The 20,965-nt window shown below is 47.3% G+C and overlaps 1 protein-coding gene across 2 annotated transcripts in view; it reads right to left on the bottom strand.

Annotated features, from left to right (window-relative positions):
* Positions 1–20,607, bottom strand: part of UPK3A (uroplakin 3A) — a 35,709-nt gene extending 15,102 nt beyond the window's left edge. The window contains exons 1-4 of one of the 2 annotated variants that reach the window (XM_068273077.1): positions 20,501–20,607; positions 6,452–6,586; positions 3,664–3,913; positions 25–104 (exon numbers count right to left, since the gene is read on the bottom strand). In XM_068273077.1, coding sequence (XP_068129178.1) covers positions 25–104; positions 3,664–3,913; positions 6,452–6,586; positions 20,501–20,555 — 520 coding nt within the window. In that variant the 5' untranslated portion in view covers positions 20,556–20,607. Of the gene's footprint in view, positions 1–24; positions 105–3,663; positions 3,914–6,451; positions 6,587–19,517; positions 19,573–20,500 lie in introns of those variants that run through there. The other variant, XM_068273078.1, reaches the window with a different exon arrangement.
* Positions 20,608–20,965: the final 358 nt, after the last annotated feature.

Here is a 20,965-nt window from a genome sequence, read left to right as displayed (position 1 = left end):
AAGTGAGAACCATATAATCCTTACCTTTCGGTGTTGTAATTGGCTGTGACCAGGCAGTCTGGGTCAGCACAGCCTGAGTTGCACCAAGAAATACATATAGAAACCTAAAAGTAGGAAGGAAGGAAAAAAAAAAAAAAAAAAAAAAAAAAAAAAAAAAGTGTAAGTCGGGGTATAGCTTCAAATCATGCCCCCCCCCCCCCAACAAAACTGATGTGTGTCCCCAATATTGACACCATTTCCTTTACCCCCACCTCGGTGACCCTCAGCCTGGAGGCCCAACTTGCAAGGGGGAAAATTAAATATAAAATTATATACACACATACATAATGCTCACACTCACAAGTACAGCCACAAAAACACTTGATCGGAAGAATGGACCCATCAGAGAGCATGAATAGTTGGGGGTCCCCCCTGTAACAGTTCTGGGCCTCCCTGTGGCTGCTCCCCTTAGTTAACCCCACCCCACGGGTGCAGCTAAGGTTTTTGTGGCCCCAGACTGTAGGAAGTGGCCCTATCCTGCGGCACGCGAAGCGGTGAAAAATGGGTGTGGCTATCCCGCGTAAGTGGGCGTGGCCATGACATGTGGGTGGAGCTGGAGGGCGGATGGGGCGGGGCTGTTTGCGGGGGAAATGGATGTGGGGGTGATTGAGGCGCGCGCAGATGGATTTGGCCATGACATTATATGGGCGGAGCTTAACCGTAGCACAGCAAATATAGCCAACTATGACCATTAAATAATAAATGCAGCAACAGTTAACCCAGACACCAGAAAATAAAAACGCAATTTGTGCAACATTTTAGCAGAAAAACAGAATTTTGGCCACATTTTCAGCAGAAATCAAACGCAATTAGGGCCACATTTTCAGCAGAAATCAAACGCAATTAGGGCCACATTTTCAGCAGAAATCAAAAATTAATCAGGGCTACGGGAAGATGGCCACCCGAAGCCCTGTACTGGAGGCGTATAAATAGTCTCCAGAGCAGGGCTTCGGCGGCGGCCATCTTCCCGTAGCCCTGCCCTGCTGTGCTCTGCCAGCCCCGCGGGGCTGCTGGGAAAAACAGTGATGTCACCGAGCCGCCGAGGCTCCTACGATCTTGAGGCCCCAAGCGACCGCTTGGTTCGCTTTATGCCTCGCGGCGCCCCTGCCCCACCCCCAAGCGGAGAAGACAAAATTAGAAGAGTGGCTATGTCAACCGACATGAAGTTGGGGGAAGCATAACTAGCAACTGTCCCTCTTTCAGGGCTGATGTACAACTCAGTGTATGTGAATGTATTTTTCTACTGAAAATGTGTTTGACTCAACTGTACTCCCATCCTTTAACCTTTTCCACTCGGAGTTCTTTTTTTTAAAGAAATGCACTCTCCCTCTCATTTTAACATGGAACATAGCATCGTAACATGGTATACCTTATTTTAAAGAACACATTGTAACGTTTAATTTGATACCTTATTTGGACAGTTTGGCATCTTCTATTGGCTGGTAGCAGAGGAGAAAGGTATGGTAAATTGAAAAAAGAGTTTCCTGGGTGTAATCCGGGCCTGAGTGAGCAAGTGTCGCAATAATAGGTGGTTTTATGCCCGCCACCCGATGTCTTACTGTCCCTACACAATGCAATCGTTGGTATTTCGATTGGGCAGATTAGCAATAAAATACTGGCTACTATTTGCACCCTCCCCCAGTAAATCCCATAGGATGCCATTGATTATTGAATAACTTTGCAGGCAATCTGCATAAAAAATTTAATCTGCAATTTTTTTATTTTTGCAGAATGAAATCTGAAAAAATGAATCTACAGCCATTTTAAGAAAAAAAAAAACCCCACAGGAAAGAAACGGAAGTGACATTTAAATCTAAATGTCACTTCCTTCTAGCGATGATGGGGACGCCAGGTATGGGGCTGGGGGGGCATATACTATTACATGCCCACAAACCGGCGCACACAGATCGGCGGTTTGCGGTAGTCCCGATGTGCTGCAAAGCGCCGCTGCAGGGACATACGAGTGCAACACGGAATTCGCGATGTCCCGCTCCCGACATACGAGTGGAAAGGTTTAAAATGCTATACTGTATTTCTTATTTTAAGTATGTTAATATGAAGGAAAATTAATCAGGATAGAAAGAACCAGTGTGGTTTGAATTATAAAAGCATATCTTTCTTATGAAATCTATATGGTATCGTGACTAGCATAGCTCCCAACTGTTTTTTTTTTTTGTTTGTTTGTTTTTTTTAGAGGGACAGTTCCTCTTTGGGAAACCTGTCCTAAACAAAGAACATTTATATCGCGCTTTTCTCCTTGCGGACTCAAAGCGCCAGAGCAGCAGCCACTAGGGGGCGCTCTATAGGCAGTAGCAGTGTTAGGGAGACTTGCCTAATGTCTCTTACTGAATAGGTGCTGGTTTACTGAACAGGCAGAGCCGAGATTCGAACTCTGGTCTCCTGTGTCAGAGGCAGAGCCCTTAACCATTACTCCATTCAGCTACCTCATGTGTCCCTTTTTCAAGGCTGACACACAGACCCAGGGCCAGAGCTACCATAGGAAAAAATGGGCAATTGCCCCAGAGCCTGTAGGGGCCCTCAAGGTGTTGCTCCCCAGGGACTCTGCAGAGTCTTTGGCAGAGTAGCGTCTCATCTGTGCTGGCGGACAGGTGAGACACTACATTGACAGACACTGCAGAGGTCCTAGGAAGCACAGTTAAGTTGGAAAGGGTCAGCAGCCAGAGCTCCGGGGCCCAGGAGGGAAATTTGGCTGCAATAAAAGGCCCCTAATGACGCTTTTTGGTGGTGGTGGGGGGGGGGGGGGGGGGGGTCTGTTGCGGGCCCCCACGCTAATTTTGCCCTAGGGCCCAATTGTTAATTGAACCGGTCCTGAACAGACCCGTTTAATTATATGTAATTTTCTACTGGTCCTTTCTATCAGCTGGCTGTAAACTTTATTCTAATCATTGAAATTAATATAGTTCTTATTTTCAGATGTTAAAATGAAGGAAAACTAATGATGACAGAAAGAACCAGTGTGGTTTAAATGATAAAATTATCTTTTGCTTTTGAATTCTTTGTTATATGCGCGATTAGAGGTGCGGCAGGAGTGTGGTTTTAAGGTGCGTACACACGCACTACTGGTTAGGACGGGTCCTTCAAACCCTCCCGCTGGGCGGATCGTTCAGAAACAGCCTTATCAGTCTGCGGACCCATCGTTCTAACCCAAGCATGGGCAAACTTGGCCCTCCAGCTGTTGAGGAACTACAAGTCCCACAATGCATTGCAGGAGTCCGACAGCCACAGTCATGACTCAAAAGGCAAATGCATTGTGGGACTTGTAGTTCCGTAACAGCTGGAGGGACGAGTTTGCCCATGCCTGTTCTAACCAGTAGTGCGTATGTATGCACCTTAAGTGTTCTCGTTCAGATCTCAAAAAGTCTGGCGGTATTGGGAAGTGATGTTGGATCGGTGCAGTGATTTCTGAGATGGGAGGTTGTGGGGAGGTCTCTGTCAGTACAGAAGAACATGAAACAGTCAGGATGATGGTGGAGGTTTGCTCGGGGGATGGTGGCACTGAAAGTATAGAGCTGGTTTTGGGGGTTACAATAGATTTGTGAACGATAGCAGGAGGGATTCATTAGAGAAGAATGGTGAATAGGGGTTTCTTAGGAGGAGGTCTACCTGTATGTAGTGCCGTCCTGGAGAGGTCCGTTACAAACAGGAGTGTTAAAGCAGGAGGTACTGTTTCCGATCCGGATTACATACTGATCTAGTGTCAACTGCACCAGCCCCAGGTCGTTCAGCTGAGCTAGAGATGGAGGGTTTGTGCAGCTGGGATTAGGAAAATTGACAGCTAAATAGGGGGCAGTGGCTCCGATGTTTGTTGAGGCGTATGTATTAGTAGTGAGGACTGTCGTGGTGTCGGCAGCATCTGAAAGAAAACCAAAAATAAATGACAGGCTCTGTTCCCAGGAGATTGCACATTGAATTTTAAGTGACTTCACGTTACATATGGTCAAACAGGGATAAAGGATTATATCAAAGTTGAAGTATAAAAACTACTTACAGTTTATACAATGTAATAATATGTTATAAAGGAAAAAAAAAAAAAAAAAAGCCAAAATACAGATATATTTTGCACACGAAGACAACTTTGAAGGTATGAAAAGTTGTAACTGAAGGTTTGTAAGTAGGAGACTGGCTGCATTTATTTCTGCCACCATCTATAGATCGTGTGTAAAATATAGGAAATGGGACAGGCTGAACAAGGGAATGAAAATATACAATGCAAGAAGGAGGAGCAGTGCGCTACCTCAGGGTGGGGGGGGGGCGTATTGGAGGGTGCCCCGGCATAGGCTAGCCAGCTACCGGTGCCCCGGCATAGGCTAGCCAGCTACCGGTGCCCCGGCATAGGCTAGCCAGCTACCGGTGCCCCGGCATAGGCTAGCCAGCTACCGGTGCCCCGGCATAGGCTAGCCAGCTACCGGTGCCCCGGCATAGGCTAGCCAGCTACCGGTGCCCCGGCATAGGCTAGCCAGCTACCGGTGCCCCGGCATAGGCTAGCCAGCTACCGGTGCCCCGGCATAGGCTAGCCAGCTACAGGTGCCCCGGCATAGGCTAGCCAGCTACAGGTGCCCCTCCTATGCTCCCCCTCCCTCCGCAGAGTGTGAGTGGAGCGGTATTGAGAAGAGACTCACTGACTACTGACGTTCCAGCGATGACGTCTATTCAGCATCGGCAGAGAGTCCAGCGCCGGTCTCCATAGCTACAGTGGGTCTCTGTGCGTGTGACCCGGTGGCTCACAACAGCGAGTCACATAAGTCATGTGCCTTCCCTGTTACGAGACGCTGGGTCACATGCAGAGTGAACCGCTGTAGCCATAAAGATGGCGCTGGATGTGCTGCCACATGACAGTCATCACTGGAATGTAGGGAGCTGGCGAGTCTCTTCTCATTACTGCTCTGCAGAGGGAGGGGGGAGCAGAGGGGCCACTTTGGGACATCCAAAAAGTTGCCTTTTATAAATGTGCTGCCTACAGTGCCTATGGGTAAATCCAGCCCGTAGCAGTGCGCTACCTCTAGGATGGGGGGGGCGGGGAAGCAGTGCGCTACCTCTAGGATGGGGGGGGCGGGGGAGCAGTGCGCTACCTCTAGGATGGGGGGGCGGGGGAGCAGTGCGCTACCTCTAGGATGGGGGGGCGGGGGAGCAGTGCGCTACCTCTAGGATGGGGGGGCGGGGGAGCAGTGCGCTACCTCTAGGATGGGGGGGCGGGGGAGCAGTGCGCTACCTCTAGGATGGGGGGGCGGGGGAGCAGTGCGCTACCTCTAGGATGGGGGGGCGGGGGAGCAGTGCGCTACCTCTAGGATGGGGGGGCGGGGGAGCAGTGCGCTACCTCTAGGATGGGGGGGCGGGGGAGCAGTGCGCTACCTCTAGGATGGGGGGGCGGGGGAGCAGTGCGCTACCTCTAGGATGGGGGGGCGGGGGAGCAGTGCGCTACCTCTAGGATGGGGGGGCGGGGGAGCAGTGCGCTACCTCTAGGATGGGGGGGCGGGGGAGCAGTGCGCTACCTCTAGGATGGGGGGGCGGGGGAGCAGTGCGCTACCTCTAGGATGGGGGGGCGGGGGAGCAGTGCGCTACCTCTAGGATGGGGGGGCGGGGGAGCAGTGCGCTACCTCTAGGATGGGGGGGCAGGGAAGCAGTGCGCTACCTCTAGGATGGGGGGGGGGCAGGGAAGCAGTGCGCTACCTCTAGGATGGGGGGGGGGCAGGGAAGCAGTGCGCTACCTCTAGGATGGGGGGGGGGCAGGGAAGCAGTGCGCTACCTCTAGGATGGGGGGGGCAGGGAAGCAGTGCGCTACCTCTAGGATGGGGGGGGCAGGGAAGCAGTGCGCTACCTCTAGGATGGGGGGGGCAGGGAAGCAGTGCGCTACCTCTAGGATGGGGGGGCAGGGAAGCAGTGCGCTACCTCTAGGATGGGGGGGCAGGGAAGCAGTGCGCTACCTCTAGGATGGGGGGGCAGGGAAGCAGTGCGCTACCTCTAGGATGGGGGGGCGGGGAAGCAGTGCGCTACCTCTAGGATGGGGGGGCGGGGAAGCAGTGCGCTACCTCTAGGATGGGGGGGCGGGGAAGCAGTGCGCTACCTCTAGGATGGGGGGGCGGGGAAGCAGTGCGCTACCTCTAGGATGGGGGGGCGGGGGAGCAGTGCGCTACCTCTAGGATGGGGGGGCGGGGGAGCAGTGCGCTACCTCTAGGATGGGGGGGCGGGGGAGCAGTGCGCTACCTCTAGGATGGGGGGGCGGGGGAGCAGTACACCACCACGAGGTGAGGGAAGCATACACAGCAGGCAGCAGTACTCCTAGATATCGGAGTAACTGGACCCTTCTGTATATGTGGCAATACAGAATAAGACCTTTTAATGAGAGCACAACTATGTTTCCAGCGTTGTAGAGAAATACCCGGCTAGTACTCACCGTTCCTCACCACAAATACATTTACAGAAGCCGCGGCGGCGACACAGAACGGCTTTTCCAAAGTAACTGTAGTCTGGGTGGGGTTAATGGGGACATACGCTGTCTTTGCCAACAGCGGCACCACCTGAGCCATGCCTGAAGAAAAAGAGAGAAAGAAACAATAAGATAACTGTGTGGCCTGGAACTTATGTTAATAACTAAAGCAGGACTTAAGGGGAATCTGAAGTTGGTTATATAAAAAAATAAATAAAAGCTAGGGAAAGGGAAGGCTTTGGGTGCTAATAAGCCTTCTATTCCTCCACTGGTCAACCCCCCCCCCCCCCCCTCCAGTTCCAGCACTGGATCCCCGATGGGTGGGAGACTGCTCTCTGCTGCTGCCAAAGGCTTTGGGACCCTGATTGGTCCCGAAGATGGGCCAATTCGTACTGCACTTGCGGGTGCACAATGCCGTCGGGCTACCGAGATTTGAACCAGGGATCCAGCGCTGGAACCGTGAGAGGAACGGGAAAGCACATTAGGACCCAGAGAGCCTACCCTTTAAGTATCTGTAAAAAAAAGTAAGAAAGAAATAAATTAAAAAAAAAAACAAAAAACCCTACACCTTTTAGACTCCCTTTAAAGAGAAGCCTGTACTGAAATAAAAAGGGCCCCTGGGGGGTACTTGCCTCAGGAGGGGGAAGCCTCTGGATCAGACTGAGGCTTCCCTTTCCTCTTCAGTCCCACAGTGTTCTCTCTAGGCCCCGCCGAAGCCTCAGCCAACAAAATTGTCAGGCTGTGGCGCAGAAGCGCCTGCAATATTTAGCGTCCCTGGCTCCAGCGCAGACTCAGTAGTGGCTCTCATCAGGCAGAAATAGCTGATCCCAGTCGGATCCGCTCTACTGCACAGGTGACTTGCGCCTACACAGTAGAGCGGACCCGACTGGGCTCGGCTAGTTCCACTTGATCTGAGCCAAGAGGCGAGAGCCACTACTGCGCCTGCTCTGGAGCCGGGGAAGGTACATTTTTACATGGCCACTGTTTGGAGCGGCTTAGAGAGACCACCTTGGGACAGAGTCGGAAAGGGGAAGCCTCAATCGGATCCAGAGATTTCCCCCTCCGGAGGCAAGTAACCCCACAGAGGCCCTTTTTTTCAGTACAGATTCTCTTTAAAGGACACCTGAAGCAGTGGCGTAGCTAAGGAGCTGTGGGCCCCGATGCAAGTTTTACAATGGGGCCCCCCAAGCACCTTATACATAACAATTGATACTGCGCACCAAAACCTGCCAATGACAACTACAGTGTCAGAGGTGCAAGATGGGGATGGGAAACAGTTTATTAATGATCACTACTATTCAAAGTATCTATAGAAGTGATTATTATGAGCACAGGACCAATAGAGAGCTCATACTGTAGTTCAGGGAGGGCCCTACGGGGCCCCTCTGGTCAAAGGGCCCTGATGCGGTCGCAACCTCTGCAACCCCTATTGCTACGCCCCTGACCTGAAGTAAGAGGGATATGGAGGCTGCCATATTACATTTTAAAACAATACCAGTTGCCTGACTGCCCTGCTGATCTATTTGGCTGCAAAAGTGTCTGAATAATACCAGAAACTAGCATGCAGCTAGTCTTGTCAGATCTGACAATGTCAAGAACACCTGATCTGCTGCATGCTTGTTCAGGGTCTATGGCTAAAAGTATTAGAGGATCAGCAGGCCTGCCAGGTAACTGGTATAGCTTAAAATGAAAAAAAAAATATGTCCTCCATATCATTCTCACTTCAGTTGTCTTTTAAGGGTTTTTCCCCTTAAAAACCAGAGCAATTTTCAATTTGTTTAGTACTGTGTCCATTCATTCGGCAGTAACTTTATCACACCTAAATGATCTATACATTTTTGCAGACTTCCTGTTAAAAGCAGGGCTTCAAATATGCTGACCAAGCGGTACATTAACCACTTGCATATCAGCAGTCTCACATACATGGTACATTCAGAGCCGGGACAAGGTCCTCCAGCACCCAAGGCTGAGACACCAAAGTGCGCCCCCCCATCCCTCCCACCCCAGCCGTCACACAGGCCTAGTGCACACCAGAGCGTTTAGGCTGCGGTTTGCGATCCGCTTGCGGGTGCAGATCTGCTTGGGTAATGTATTTCAATGGGCTGGTGCACACCAGAGCGGGAGGCGTTTTGCAGAAACGCATACTCCCGGGCTGCTGCAGATTTTGGATTGCGGAGGCGTTTCTGCCTTAATGTTAAGTATAGGAAAACCGCAAACCGCTCTGAAAAACGGCACTTCAGAGCAGTTTGCCAGGCGTTTTTTGTTACAGTAGCTGTTCAGTGCAAACAAGTGGTTTGACCCAGCACTCTCAATGGAGACAAGCGTGCTATAGCTGATCAGAACTTGTTGCTCATCAAGTTCAAAAATAGCAAAAAAAGAGATATCAGCAGCACCGCTACAGTGAAAAAGTTAGCTCTTTTATTAGTGCAATAAAATCATGTGGCAAAGATAGAGCTGGAGGCAACTACAGCCCGCTGTTTCGAAGCGACATGCTTCTTCTTCAAGTTGCAAGCTCATAATGACAAACAATGTTCTCATACCTTCTTAAATATGGCCACACATTCAAATGTCAGCCAATCCACAAATGAGACTTGAGAAGTGACCAATCAGAGCAGACCAAAAGAATGGAGGACCTGATGGGGAACTTCAGTACACAGGAAGTACAACCCACAAGTGACCTCACTTCTCAAAAAAGAGTATCCAGCTACTCCCACTTTCTATATTCTTCCCAAAATTCACAAGAATCCACGCCGGCCACCGGGGCGACCCATTGTGGCCGGCGTGGATTCTGTGTTTGTACCTTTAGCAGTTTTCTTGGATAAACTTCTTCAGCCTTTAGTTATTGGGCTGGATTCACATTTAAGGGATACTTCGATGTTTCTTAGTAGATTGAGTTCATTAGATGTTGGGGATGAGGATGTTCTTGTTACGTTGGATGTTGAGAGCCTCTACACCTCCATCCCACATGATGGGGGTGTAGAGGCTGTCGATTGGTTTTTATTAACACATTCTGACTTACAGACTCCGCATAGGAAGTTCGCGGTTGAATTATTACGCATTATTCTTGAGGAGAACTATTTCTTCTTTGGTGGGAATTTTTATAAACAGTTGAGAGGAACGGCAATGGGCTCTAACGTGGCCCCCTCCTACGCTAATCTTTTCATGGGCCTCTACGAAGAGGCATTTGTATACCAAAGTATGTATTTCCGCCGACACGTCATGATTTTATTGCACTAATAAAGGAGCTAACTTTTTCACTGTAGCGGTGCTGCTGATATCTCTTTTTTAGTAGCTGTTCAGTAACATCTTTACTGTAACAATACATGAAATCTACTACACCAAAACCGCAAAACGCTAGCTGAAAAATAAGAAAAAGCGTTTCAAAATCTGCTAGCATTTTGCGGATCTGCTAGCGGTTTTTGGTGTGCACCAGGCCACACTGATTACTTTTAGACCAAGAGGCGCCCCAGGGCCCCCAACACCTTAATCTCTAGTTATCTGGCTTGCAGTCTCTGCCATGTATCCCTTTTTCGTATTTCACTGCTTCAAACACAATAGGGGAATGATAGCGGAGTGAATTGTGCGCCCTCCTACACTGCGCCCTGAGGCTGGAGCTTCTCTCGCCTCTGCCTCACCCTGCGCCCCTCCTACACTGCGCCCTGAGGCTGGAGCCTCTCTCGCCTCTGCCTCACCCTGCGCCCCTCCTACACTGCGCCCTGAGGCTGGAGCCTCTCTCGCCTCTGCCTCACCCTGCGCCCCTCCTACACTGCGCCCTGAGGCTGGAGCCTCTCTCGCCTCTGCCTCACCCTGCGCCCCTCCTACACTGCGCCCTGAGGCTGGAGCCTCTCTCGCCTCTGACTCACCCTGCGCCCCCTCCTACACTGCGCCCTGAGGCTGGAGCCTCTCTCGCCTCTGCCTCGGCCCAGCCCTGGTTACATTAACATATAAACAGTACATTAAGAAATGCCATACAGGGAAAAAATAAAAAAGTACATCATTATAGAAACACCCATGAAGGAAGGACACGTTTTTGACATAGGCTTAACCGTATGCTACAAATTTTGAAAGAGATCAGTTTTTCACAAAATTGATTTTAACATGCGATTCCTATTTATAACCGGTACAGCATGCTGATTTTATTTTTTTTTTTTATTTTTTTTTTTTTTATTATAACATCCAGGAATCGCAAATCGGATTTGCAGTGTGCAGGGGCCCAATGGTGAATACACGGTTCGTTCCAGCATCGAATGCGCCGCTCGATTCCCCAGGATTCTATTTCCGAACATTTCCGAACGCATTTCGATGATTTTTAGGTCGATTGCCATGTAAAGTATGGCAAATCGACCTAACGATCCATCGAAACGCGAATCGGACATGTCGGAAATAAACGAATCGACGGGAATTGAGTGCGGGAACAAACCATGTGTATCCAGCATTAGATGGATCCAATCCGCATCCCACTCTAGTGTGAACTGGCCTTTACAATGCAATGATTACTGCTGCTTGTTGCAACACTACTCATTGTCACTTTAGACACGCAGATTGGTGAATGTGAACATATGTTCCCAAAACCAATCTGTGCACTACTGCGGGAGGCAGTGGACACGTGCATGCAATATAGACAGTGAGGAATGAGTATCTACACCCCTGGGATCTCTAGTGTGGTTAACAGGAAGTAGCGTGTGTATAAGCGGCTAAGCAGGTGGAGATCAGCTGCAAGTGAGCGGCAACTGAAACAAACAGGAAGGCTGTGCTAACTCTGCAAAGGGGGGGGGGGGGAAAAGAGTACAGAGCGGAGCCCTGGGAAGAGGGAGGGAGAAGTAGGGCTCCTCTCCACGCAACTGAGTCTCAGTGTGGCCGCGGCTCCCCCCATCCACCTATGTGGGGGTGGGGGGGGGGTGCACCTATCTCTGTAACTAACTAACCCAGGCCTGGGCATACTTGGCCCTCCAGCTGTTAAGGAACTACGTCCCACAATGCATTTGCCTTTATGAGTCATGACTGTGGCTGTCAGACTCCTGCAATGCATTGTAGGATTTGTAGTTCCTTAACAGCTGGATGGCCAAGTTTGCCCAGGCCTGAGCTAACCTATACTGAAAGCACCTATACCTAACTGCTTATACTGAAGACAACTATACCTAGCTAACCTATGCTGGCTACACCTATACCTAGCAACCAATACCTAGCCAACCTATACTAGCTGAACCTATACCTAGCTACCTATACAAAAATCACCTATAGCTAGCTATCTATACTGGGGGTTCCTACAGCTTGCTACCTATACTGAGGGAGGGGGTTGTGTGTGTGCAATTTTTACACCCTCGCCCGGGTGCAATTTAGCCTAAAAACTGCCCTGGCCAACTCAGAGCAGGAGGAGGATGGTGCAGCAAGGTTCCGAGTGGAAGGGTAGAAGATGGGGTGTGATGGGACATTATTCTAGGGCTCCAGGAAATCACAGCAGCACGACCCCTACAACCCCTGCGGTGTGGCCTGCCTGTCTTTTTTAATACACAATATTAAAATATCAAAAATACCTGCCAGTGAGGAACTGATTTGTCACTTGACGCAGGTCAGGTGACAGATGGGTTTACATCAGTGGTCCTCAAACTAAGGCCCGCGGGCCGAACGTGGCTCCCTGAGGCTTTTTTACCCCCCCCCCCCCCCAAAATGTATTACTTATAGATGCGGTCAGCTACATCTTTAAATATTGGTGCTCCGCATATAGAATAGCAGTGCTGGCACCACCCATCCACATGGAAGCCAGAAAGCAGTAAGATAATTTGCTGTGACTCAGATGACTTCACTGGATTAGCCATATGCTTGTTCCAGACACTATTTATGCCAGAAGATCGATGGGGCTGCCAGGTAACTGGCATAGTTTCCAATCAAATTCCACATCAGGTGATACTGCTGTCCAATTGGACTGCGGGTTGTCACCTGAGTATGCTTCACTGTCTGGCCGGAAAAGACTTCTACATCATTTCATGTATACTCTGGCCCTCCAGCAGTCTGAAGTATATTGACCCGGCCCTCGACCCAAAACGTTTGGGGACCCCTAGTTTACATACACTATCTGCAACAACCACTTCACAGTATAAGGGGCAGTAGTGGTTAGATACTAGATGATGCCAGTATTGGTGGTGAAGGATTATTGGGTTATTTAGTCGGCACGCTACTAAGACCACCCTCAGAGCGGTCTCCAAAGGCTAACGTGTTCACTGGTCTGGCCATTGACATAGCAAGCAAGAAAAAAAATAAATATAAAACCAGCACTTCTCCAGCTCCGGTACTGGTCCCGTAAGTTCTGTCAATTGCAGCCAGTCTGCGCAAGAAAAGTGCACCCTCTACTTATCTCTGCAACGACCGCCCCCCTCTTGGTAGAGTAAGCGCAGCGGGAACCCTCGTATGAGCAATCACCTCTCTTCTAACTCTAATCACCAATCACTTGCCGCTGGTCTCCTCTGTCTGCATAGCTGCTTATACACTACTTCCTGCTAATCAGCAAGTGATTGGCAATTGGAGTGGGAAGGGAGGCGAGTTGCGCTTACTCTGCCAAGAGGGGGGACCCTGTGGGGGGGGGGGGGAAGGAGTCGGGCTCCCCTCCCCACGGCTGAGTCCCAGGGTAGCATCGGCTCCCCCCTCACCACCTATACGGCGGGGGGGCACCTATACCTAGCTAACCTACACTGGCGGCACCTATACTTAGCTAATCTATAGCTGGAAGTACCCTCAATATTACATAGCTAGAGTATTAGGTAGCTAGAGGTGTTGCAATAAGGGGTGCAGAAATTGCGACTGCACCAGGGCCCACTCTCCACTGCAGTATTAGCTCTTTATTGGTCCTGTGCTGGTAATGATCCTTCTATAGGTGCATTGAATAGTAGTAATCATTAAACTGTTCCCCTTCTTGCACCTCTGACACTGGATGTCCTTGGCAGGATTTGGTGTGCCATATCAATTGCTATCAAGCTCTTTGGGTGGTGGTTGTCATGTGCCTACAGTGCCTGAGGGCTCGTTTCCACTCGAGCGAATCTGCATGCGTTTCCTGCATACAGATTCGCTCAACCAATACAAGTGGATGGCGCAGTTTCCACTTTTCAGGAATTCTGTGCGGCTCGCTATGCAGAAAATATCTGCACAGCAGAGCCGTCAGAATTCGCGGTTTTCCCGGCGTTTCCACGCGCGATTTCGTTTAAAAACCCATGTCAATGCTTGCCAGCATTGACATGGTTAAAATCGCGTCATTAAAATCACGAATTATTCCGCGTGAAAATCCGCATGGAAACGTCAACAAATCCGCAACCGTATGCGGATTCGTTGACGCGTTTTCCGCAAGCAAATCGTGCCACACAAGTGGAAACGTACCCTTATGGTTAATCCGGATCTGCAGTATAGCCATACCTTGTTGATGAGCCATCTTGGAGAAAAAAAAAAAAAAAAAAAAAAAAAAAAAAAAAGAGCAGATTGCCACCTAGTGGTGAATTTGCAGATTGCATCTCAGCAAATACAGTTGTGAGGGAGATATGGAGGCCAGATGTATTTTATTTTAACCCTGGCACACACTTTCAATTGTTATTGGCCACTCACTGACCAATTTTACCACCTCCATGTAGCATGAGGGTTTAACTACACAATCTGCTCATAGTATTTTATATCTGTTGACACTCCTACTACATGTACGTGGTAAAGTGTGTTACAGGCTTAATGCCAGTTGCCCGACTGTCCTACTGATCCTCTGAGTTCGACCGGGCAGGCAGTGAATGGACTCTGATGGTAGACCCTGAATGGGTCACTGGGCAGTGGTGCCAACGTACCACAGTAATGCCCCACGCCTCGACACTAAACTCTCAGTGAAAGCAACTTTATTTTATTCTTACGCCCAGTACACACTTCCAATTATGATTGGCCAATCACAGACCAATTTTCGCACCCCAAATGGTCAGTGATTGGCCAATCATAATTGAAAGTGTGTACCAGGCTTTAAGATTGCATTGTTAATTGGGCAGCTTAAACTTTAAGCTTCTCATTAACAATGCAATCTTCTATGAACGATTTTAAATTTTGATCCAGAAGAGGGACGAAGTTGCCCGAGTCCAGAAGGAACATTGATTCTAAAACGATTACATTATCGATAGCTTAGAACACATTTTGTTGATCGTTGAGGCAAATTTTATATTTTGTGACCAAATTTTATTTTGACCCCTCAATGTACTGTAAGTTTTGAACGATAATCCCCTTCAAGCTCAATGGATTGCTACAATTACATTGTACTGTTAATGGGCACCAATGCACAGGTCAATTCACAGATCAGATCTGCAGCTGAGGCAGTGAAAGTGACCCGTTCCGTCACACGCATCCAGGGAGGAAACGCGCAGAAGGATGTGCAGCTGTTGCAATGGCTGATGGCGATTGTTGCATTTCTGGATATTTAAATTACCGCACAGTGGGGAGTTGGGACCCCAGTGCAAGTGTTACAAGGGGTCCCTCAAGCACTTTGATATGAAGATATAAAACCTACCAAGGACAGCTGCAGTGTCAGAGAGGTGTAATCAGAGTAATGAAAGTTTAACGGACACCCGAGGCGAAAATAAGCTAATGAAATAAACGATTGTATCCATCTTCCTTCTCCTAAAAATGACTACGATATTCCACAATTTTATGTTATGTTTAAAGGGACACTTAAAGAGAAACTCCGACCAAGAATTGAACTTTATCCCAATCAGTAGCTGATACCCCTTTTACATGATAAATCTATTCCTTTTCACAAACAGACCATCAGGGGGCGCTGTATGACTGATATTGTGGTGAAACCCCTCCCACAAGAAGCTCTGAGTACCGAGGTACTTCTGGCAGTTTCCTGTCTGTGAACCTTGTTACATTGCGGGAAATAGCTGTTTACAGCTGTTTCCAACTGCCAAAACAGCAAGCAGCATCTACATGACTTGCCAGCAGTAAAAATGTCACCATGTGATAAATGTCAGAATATAAAATCAGGGATTTAAAATAGGCAAACACTGACTAAATCATTTATACATAATAATTGTAAAAATGAAGCACTTTTTTATTACATTAGTTTCGTTTTTTTTTTGGGGGGGGGGGGGGGTCTTCATGCACAGACGCAGGATGCTATTTCGGATGAGAGCGCAAAGAAAAATACGCGTAGCCAGGCCTGTCGGGCCCAACAGCAAAAACGAAACTAGCTGGCGGTGGGGGACTGGATGCTCTGTGAGTGACTGCAAGGGCACGGGACAGCCGGAGGGGGCTGGTAGAAGCCCCAGGAAAGTAAATCAGATGATTTTATTCCTGGCTTGTGTCCCTTTAAAAAGTACTTTTTAAGTTTTAACTATTTTATTGTTTTTGCTCAATAACATTCATTGAAGTATGCCAGCAGTAAAATCTATGAACTAATGACCCTTTTTATCATTTTCCGGCTTTCAGAAGCCATTTTCTGCTAGGAAAGTGTTTTATATTTGGAATTTCTTATCAGTGAGGGTCACACTGTAGTCACTTCCTGTCTGAGTCAGGACTGAGTCAGCCTCAGCCACTTACATACCTGATATTTAACTCTTTCAGGCAGAGAAAAAAAAAAAAAAAAAAACCAAACAAACAACAGAGCCTAGTTCTTTGTGTGCTTGGCACTGTACATACCCATGTCTATCTCATGTCACCTCGGGTATCCTTTAAGGATTACCTCTATGCAATGCACATACAGAGGTGATCATTACCAGCATAGCACCAATGAAAAGCTAATAAGATGGATGAAGGAGGGACTCTACTGGGACCCTCTGGTCCTAGGCCCCTGGTGCAGTCAAAAGCTCTCCATCAGTCACCTGCTACCGCAACATCAAAACGCAACCGACAGATGGAAGGAATTCAGAGCAATATTAGCTGCATGCCAGCAATTCCTCACTAGGGCGGCGCTATCTCCTGGGGGACATATTACACATGCCGGGGGCAATAAATATGAAGAAACATCCGTCACCACTACACTGGTAATAATACACAAACAGCACAACCTGAGGCAAGGCAGGAAGACGTACAACAGCCAGAAACACAACTACAACGTGACAACACGAGAAAGTCATTTACTGTGCTGCATTTTACTGTCAGGATCGACTTGCAGCAGTGAATTTAGCGATGTAAAAAAACAAAAAAAACAAATAAGATTTCTACTCTCATTGTCCATCAGTTGGTGGAAAGTCGTGCAGCTACTGCATAGATCAAAAATCTCACAGATGCAATGTCTAGCCGATTGCTATCAGCCTCCCTAGACGTTACTGGATTAGACAGAGCTGTCTGACCGATAAACTCCTGCGAACGCCGCGCACACAGCGGCAACTCACAGGCAGTCATCTGACCCCATTTGCCACACATTGGCTGCCATTCACAAGTTATTGCATTCGGTAACAAAATGTCTGAAAAGTACCGACTGAACTATGACCATGTTCACATTCACAATGGATTCCACCAGAAATTACCATTTGCGGGAAAAAGTGCAGTAAAAAACAAAAAGGTGATAAAAATGCAGCAACATGTTGGTAAAAACAAAAAAAAACAAACAAAAAGAAAGTTATTTATGACAAATTTCGCAAAAGAGATTAATAAGGGGAAAAAAAAAAAAAAAGAAGTGTATTGTTTTGTTCATTACCAATTTTTATCACCTGTACGTACCTGGTGCCATTTGTCAATACACATCCAAAAATGTACGCATGTATTCCACATTTTTAGCAAACGTTTAATTTTTTTTTTTTTTAAATACCATTAGGCCAGAAACCCACTAGCAGCCTTTTCTAAGCACTAGCGATTTGAAAAAGCTCTCGCTAATGCAATGCTGTGGGGGATTTTTATAAAATCACATCACTCAAGTGAGATCACACCCATAGCATTACATTAGCAAGAGCCTTTCAAATCACAAAGCGCTCAGAAAAGCGCTCCAAGTGGATTTCTGGCCTTACCGCCATGTTACAGAGCTTTACTCACAATTTTTTTGCGAATGTGGGTTTTTTTTTTTGTTTTTTTAAATTAAATTGCTAGCGATTTAAATCACTCCCTAAAACTCAAAAAAAAAAAAAAGCACTCTGGTGGGTCTAACCCTCACATATAACAGCCTTATGTGGGGTATGAGGGCTGGAACCCACTGGAGCGCTTTTTTGAGCGTTTAGGGAGCGCTTTAAAATCTCTAGCACTTTCCCTAAACGCTCAGCTAATGTAAATATATGTAACAAATTCCACAATACAATTGCAATGAGCAAATCGCAGGACATGCAGCGTTTTGGGAGCTTTGGCGCTTCAAAGTATTGAAGCGCTGGCAAATTGCTCATAAATCGTTACACATATCGATTTGTGTGTGATTTTATATTACTGCAAGCTGTAAAAAAAAAAAAAAAAAAAAAAATCTAATAATTTGAAAGGACCAATCAGAATTAAAAATGCTAATCGCAAACCGCTACTCAATCGTTTGCAAAAAGGTGACGCTTTAAAATCGCTACCTAAATCTCCAGAAAACGCTCATGAAATCACTTACAAAACACTCATTAAAATGCTAGCGATTTGCGATTTGTAGTGGGTTACAGGCAGTGGTGTAGCTAAGGAGCTGTGGGCCCCGATGCAAGTTTTACATTGGGGCCCCCCAAGCACGCTATACATAACAATTGATACGGCGCACCAAAACCTGCCAATGGCAACTACAGTGTCAGAGGTGCAAGAAGGGGATGGGGAACAGCTTGTTAATGATTACCAATATTCAAAGCATCCATAGAAGGGATTAACCCTCCTGGCGGTATAAAAAATTCCGCCAGGAGGCAGCGCAGCAGTTTTTTCTTTTGTTTTTTGTTTTTTTTTTTTAAATCATGTAGCGAGCCCAGGGCTCGCTACATGATAGCCGCTGCTCAGCGGCATCCCCCCGCACTCTTCGATCGCCTTCGGCGATCTCCGATTAGGAAATCCCGTTCAAAGTACGGGATTTCCTAGAGGGCTTCCCCTGTCGCCATGGCAACGGGGCGGGATGACGTCACCGACGTCATTGGGAGTCCCGGCCCACCCCTCAGCGCTGCCTGGCACTGATTGGCCAGGCAGCGCAGGGGGGGGGGGGGCGGCACAGCGCGACGGATAGCAGCGATCAGGCGCGGGGCGGCGGCGATCGGTATGCTGACGCAGCTAGCAAAGTGCTAGCTGCGTCCAGCAAAAAAAAATAAAAAAAAATTACGCGAATCGGCCCAGCAGGGCCTGAGAAAACCTCCTGCGCGGCTTGCCAGGAAGGTTAATATGAGCACAGGACCAATAGAGAGCTAATACTGTAGTTGAGGAAGGGCCCTTCGGGGCCCCTCTGGCCCAAGGGCCCCAATGCGGTCGCAACCTCTGCAACCCCTATTGCTACGCCCCTGGTTCCAGGCCTAATAAGAATCAACGTTACTTGCTGGAAATACAGATACCGTAATATGAGCACATCGCTGCAGACCTGGCCTAAATGTTTGCAAGCAGAGGATCTATTTATCAAAGAACGGCCCTTATGCATTTTACTTTTTCGCCTTAGTTTTCTCCTAGGTGGTATTTTAAAAATTGCCAATAAAATGCCTTTTAAAGGCAACCCAAGGTGAGAGAGGTATATGGAGGCTGACATGTTTATTTCCTTTTAAACAACACCAGTTGCCTGGCTGTCCTGCTGATCTAATACTTTTATCCATAGACCCTGAACAAGCATGCAGCAGGTCAGGTGCTCAGACTGAAGTGTGACTAACTGGATTAGCTGCTGCAAGCTTGTTTCAGGCGTGTGATTCAGACACTTCTGCATCCAGAGAAAATCAGCAGGACTGTCAGGCAACTGGTATTGTTAAAAGGGAAATAAATATGGCAGCTTCCACACCTCGGGTTCCTTCTAAACCACCAGCAAGCAAGAACGTTTTTCGGCCTACTTTTTGGAACTTTTTTAGTTGCAAAATTCTGAAAAGTTATTTTAAATAGAAGATGAAAAGTGATCTAGGAGAAAAAAAACTCAGGAAAAAAAGTTAATTGCATATGGGCCAGTGGTTCTCACAAAATTGATTTTTTTTCTCAGAAGTTTTCTCTTAGGAGATAATTTGTCATCTGCTGTTTAAAATAGCTTTTCAGCACTCTGCCACTGAAAAAGTATCAAAAACAAAGTGAAAAGGTAGCTGGCAAAATTACTCTGAGTTTTCTTCTTCTTGCTGGTGTAAAAGATATTTTGGGCTCTATTCTCAATGATTTTCCACATGCGGAAATGCACTTGCGGTAAATTCCCGACTGAAAAAAAAAAAAAAAAAAAAAAAAAACACACCACACACACACACACATCTTGACATTCACAAATGTTTACACATGAACTTAACCGCATGCGTAAAATTTTACACATTACCCGCATGCGTAAAAAATGCGGTAAAAGTCCGCAAAAAAGTCTGTAGTTTCCGCAAAAAATTCCAAATTCACAAAAAAAAAAAAAAGAAAAAAAAAAGGGAGGTGCCTTATTTAAGACTTAATTACCGAATTTTTATCACCTACTAGTACTTGGTGATATATTTCGCTACCCATTGACTTAAATGGAGTCTGGAGCCTTGAGTGATGTGTTTGGTGGACTTTAATTTTTTTTTTTTTGGGACAAGCTTTTTTATGCAACTTTTTTTCCGCATGATTTCCGCACGTTTACTATGTAATTACGGAGGTTTCCCGAAAATTTTTACACATTGTCCCGCATGCGCGGAACATTTTTAGTGAATGTGGAAATTTTTCGGTGTTTTCCGCAGGCGGTAAGTTTACGACCAAAAAAACATTACCGCACATGGTTTTGTGAATAGAGACCAATATCTCTAAGGTGTAAACTAATCACCTAGGAGGAACCGTAAGAGAAAAGGGGAATTGAATAGGGGCCGATAAGTCTGTTTTTCACAAGATAGATTTTGTTTCTCCTTAAACAGCAAAAACATCACAAACATATACAATAAAAACATATACAGCATTTATATAAATATATATATTTATGTAGAATAATAAGAGGATACTCACCCAGATGGCTCTGCGATAACCACGCAAACAACACCAAGTATCTGAAGACCACCATGGCTACAATGATTCAGAGGGCTGCCTGATGCTCTGTTCAACTGAAACTACCAAATAAATTCCAATGACTAATCTCCTACAGGTGTATACAAAAAACCACCTGCAACTCCTGGCCCCGCCCCTTCCATCAGCCAATCAGGGGAGGCTGCGAGAGGTCAGACAGGTAAGGTGAGTTGTGGCCGGTCTCTCTGGAGGAAGGGAAAGATGTGTAAAGTGAGAGATCGACACAAAGATACAATGGAAATGCTACTTTTGTGTTTGATATGGACATAAAGACTACAAAGCTATTATTGCATCTGTGTGTCTATCGCTTGTGTGCAATAATATTACAGAATGATATCACACAGGCACATGCTGAAACCGCCCGCCATACAAAGGACTATTTACATTATATCAAGGAGGAAACCGAGG

This window comes from Hyperolius riggenbachi, chromosome 3, assembly GCF_040937935.1.
Source record: "Hyperolius riggenbachi isolate aHypRig1 chromosome 3, aHypRig1.pri, whole genome shotgun sequence".
Lineage (NCBI taxonomy): Eukaryota > Metazoa > Chordata > Amphibia > Anura > Hyperoliidae > Hyperolius > Hyperolius riggenbachi.
The sequence above is the reverse complement of the archived record's forward strand: the minus strand, read 5'-3'. Positions and strand labels throughout refer to the sequence as shown.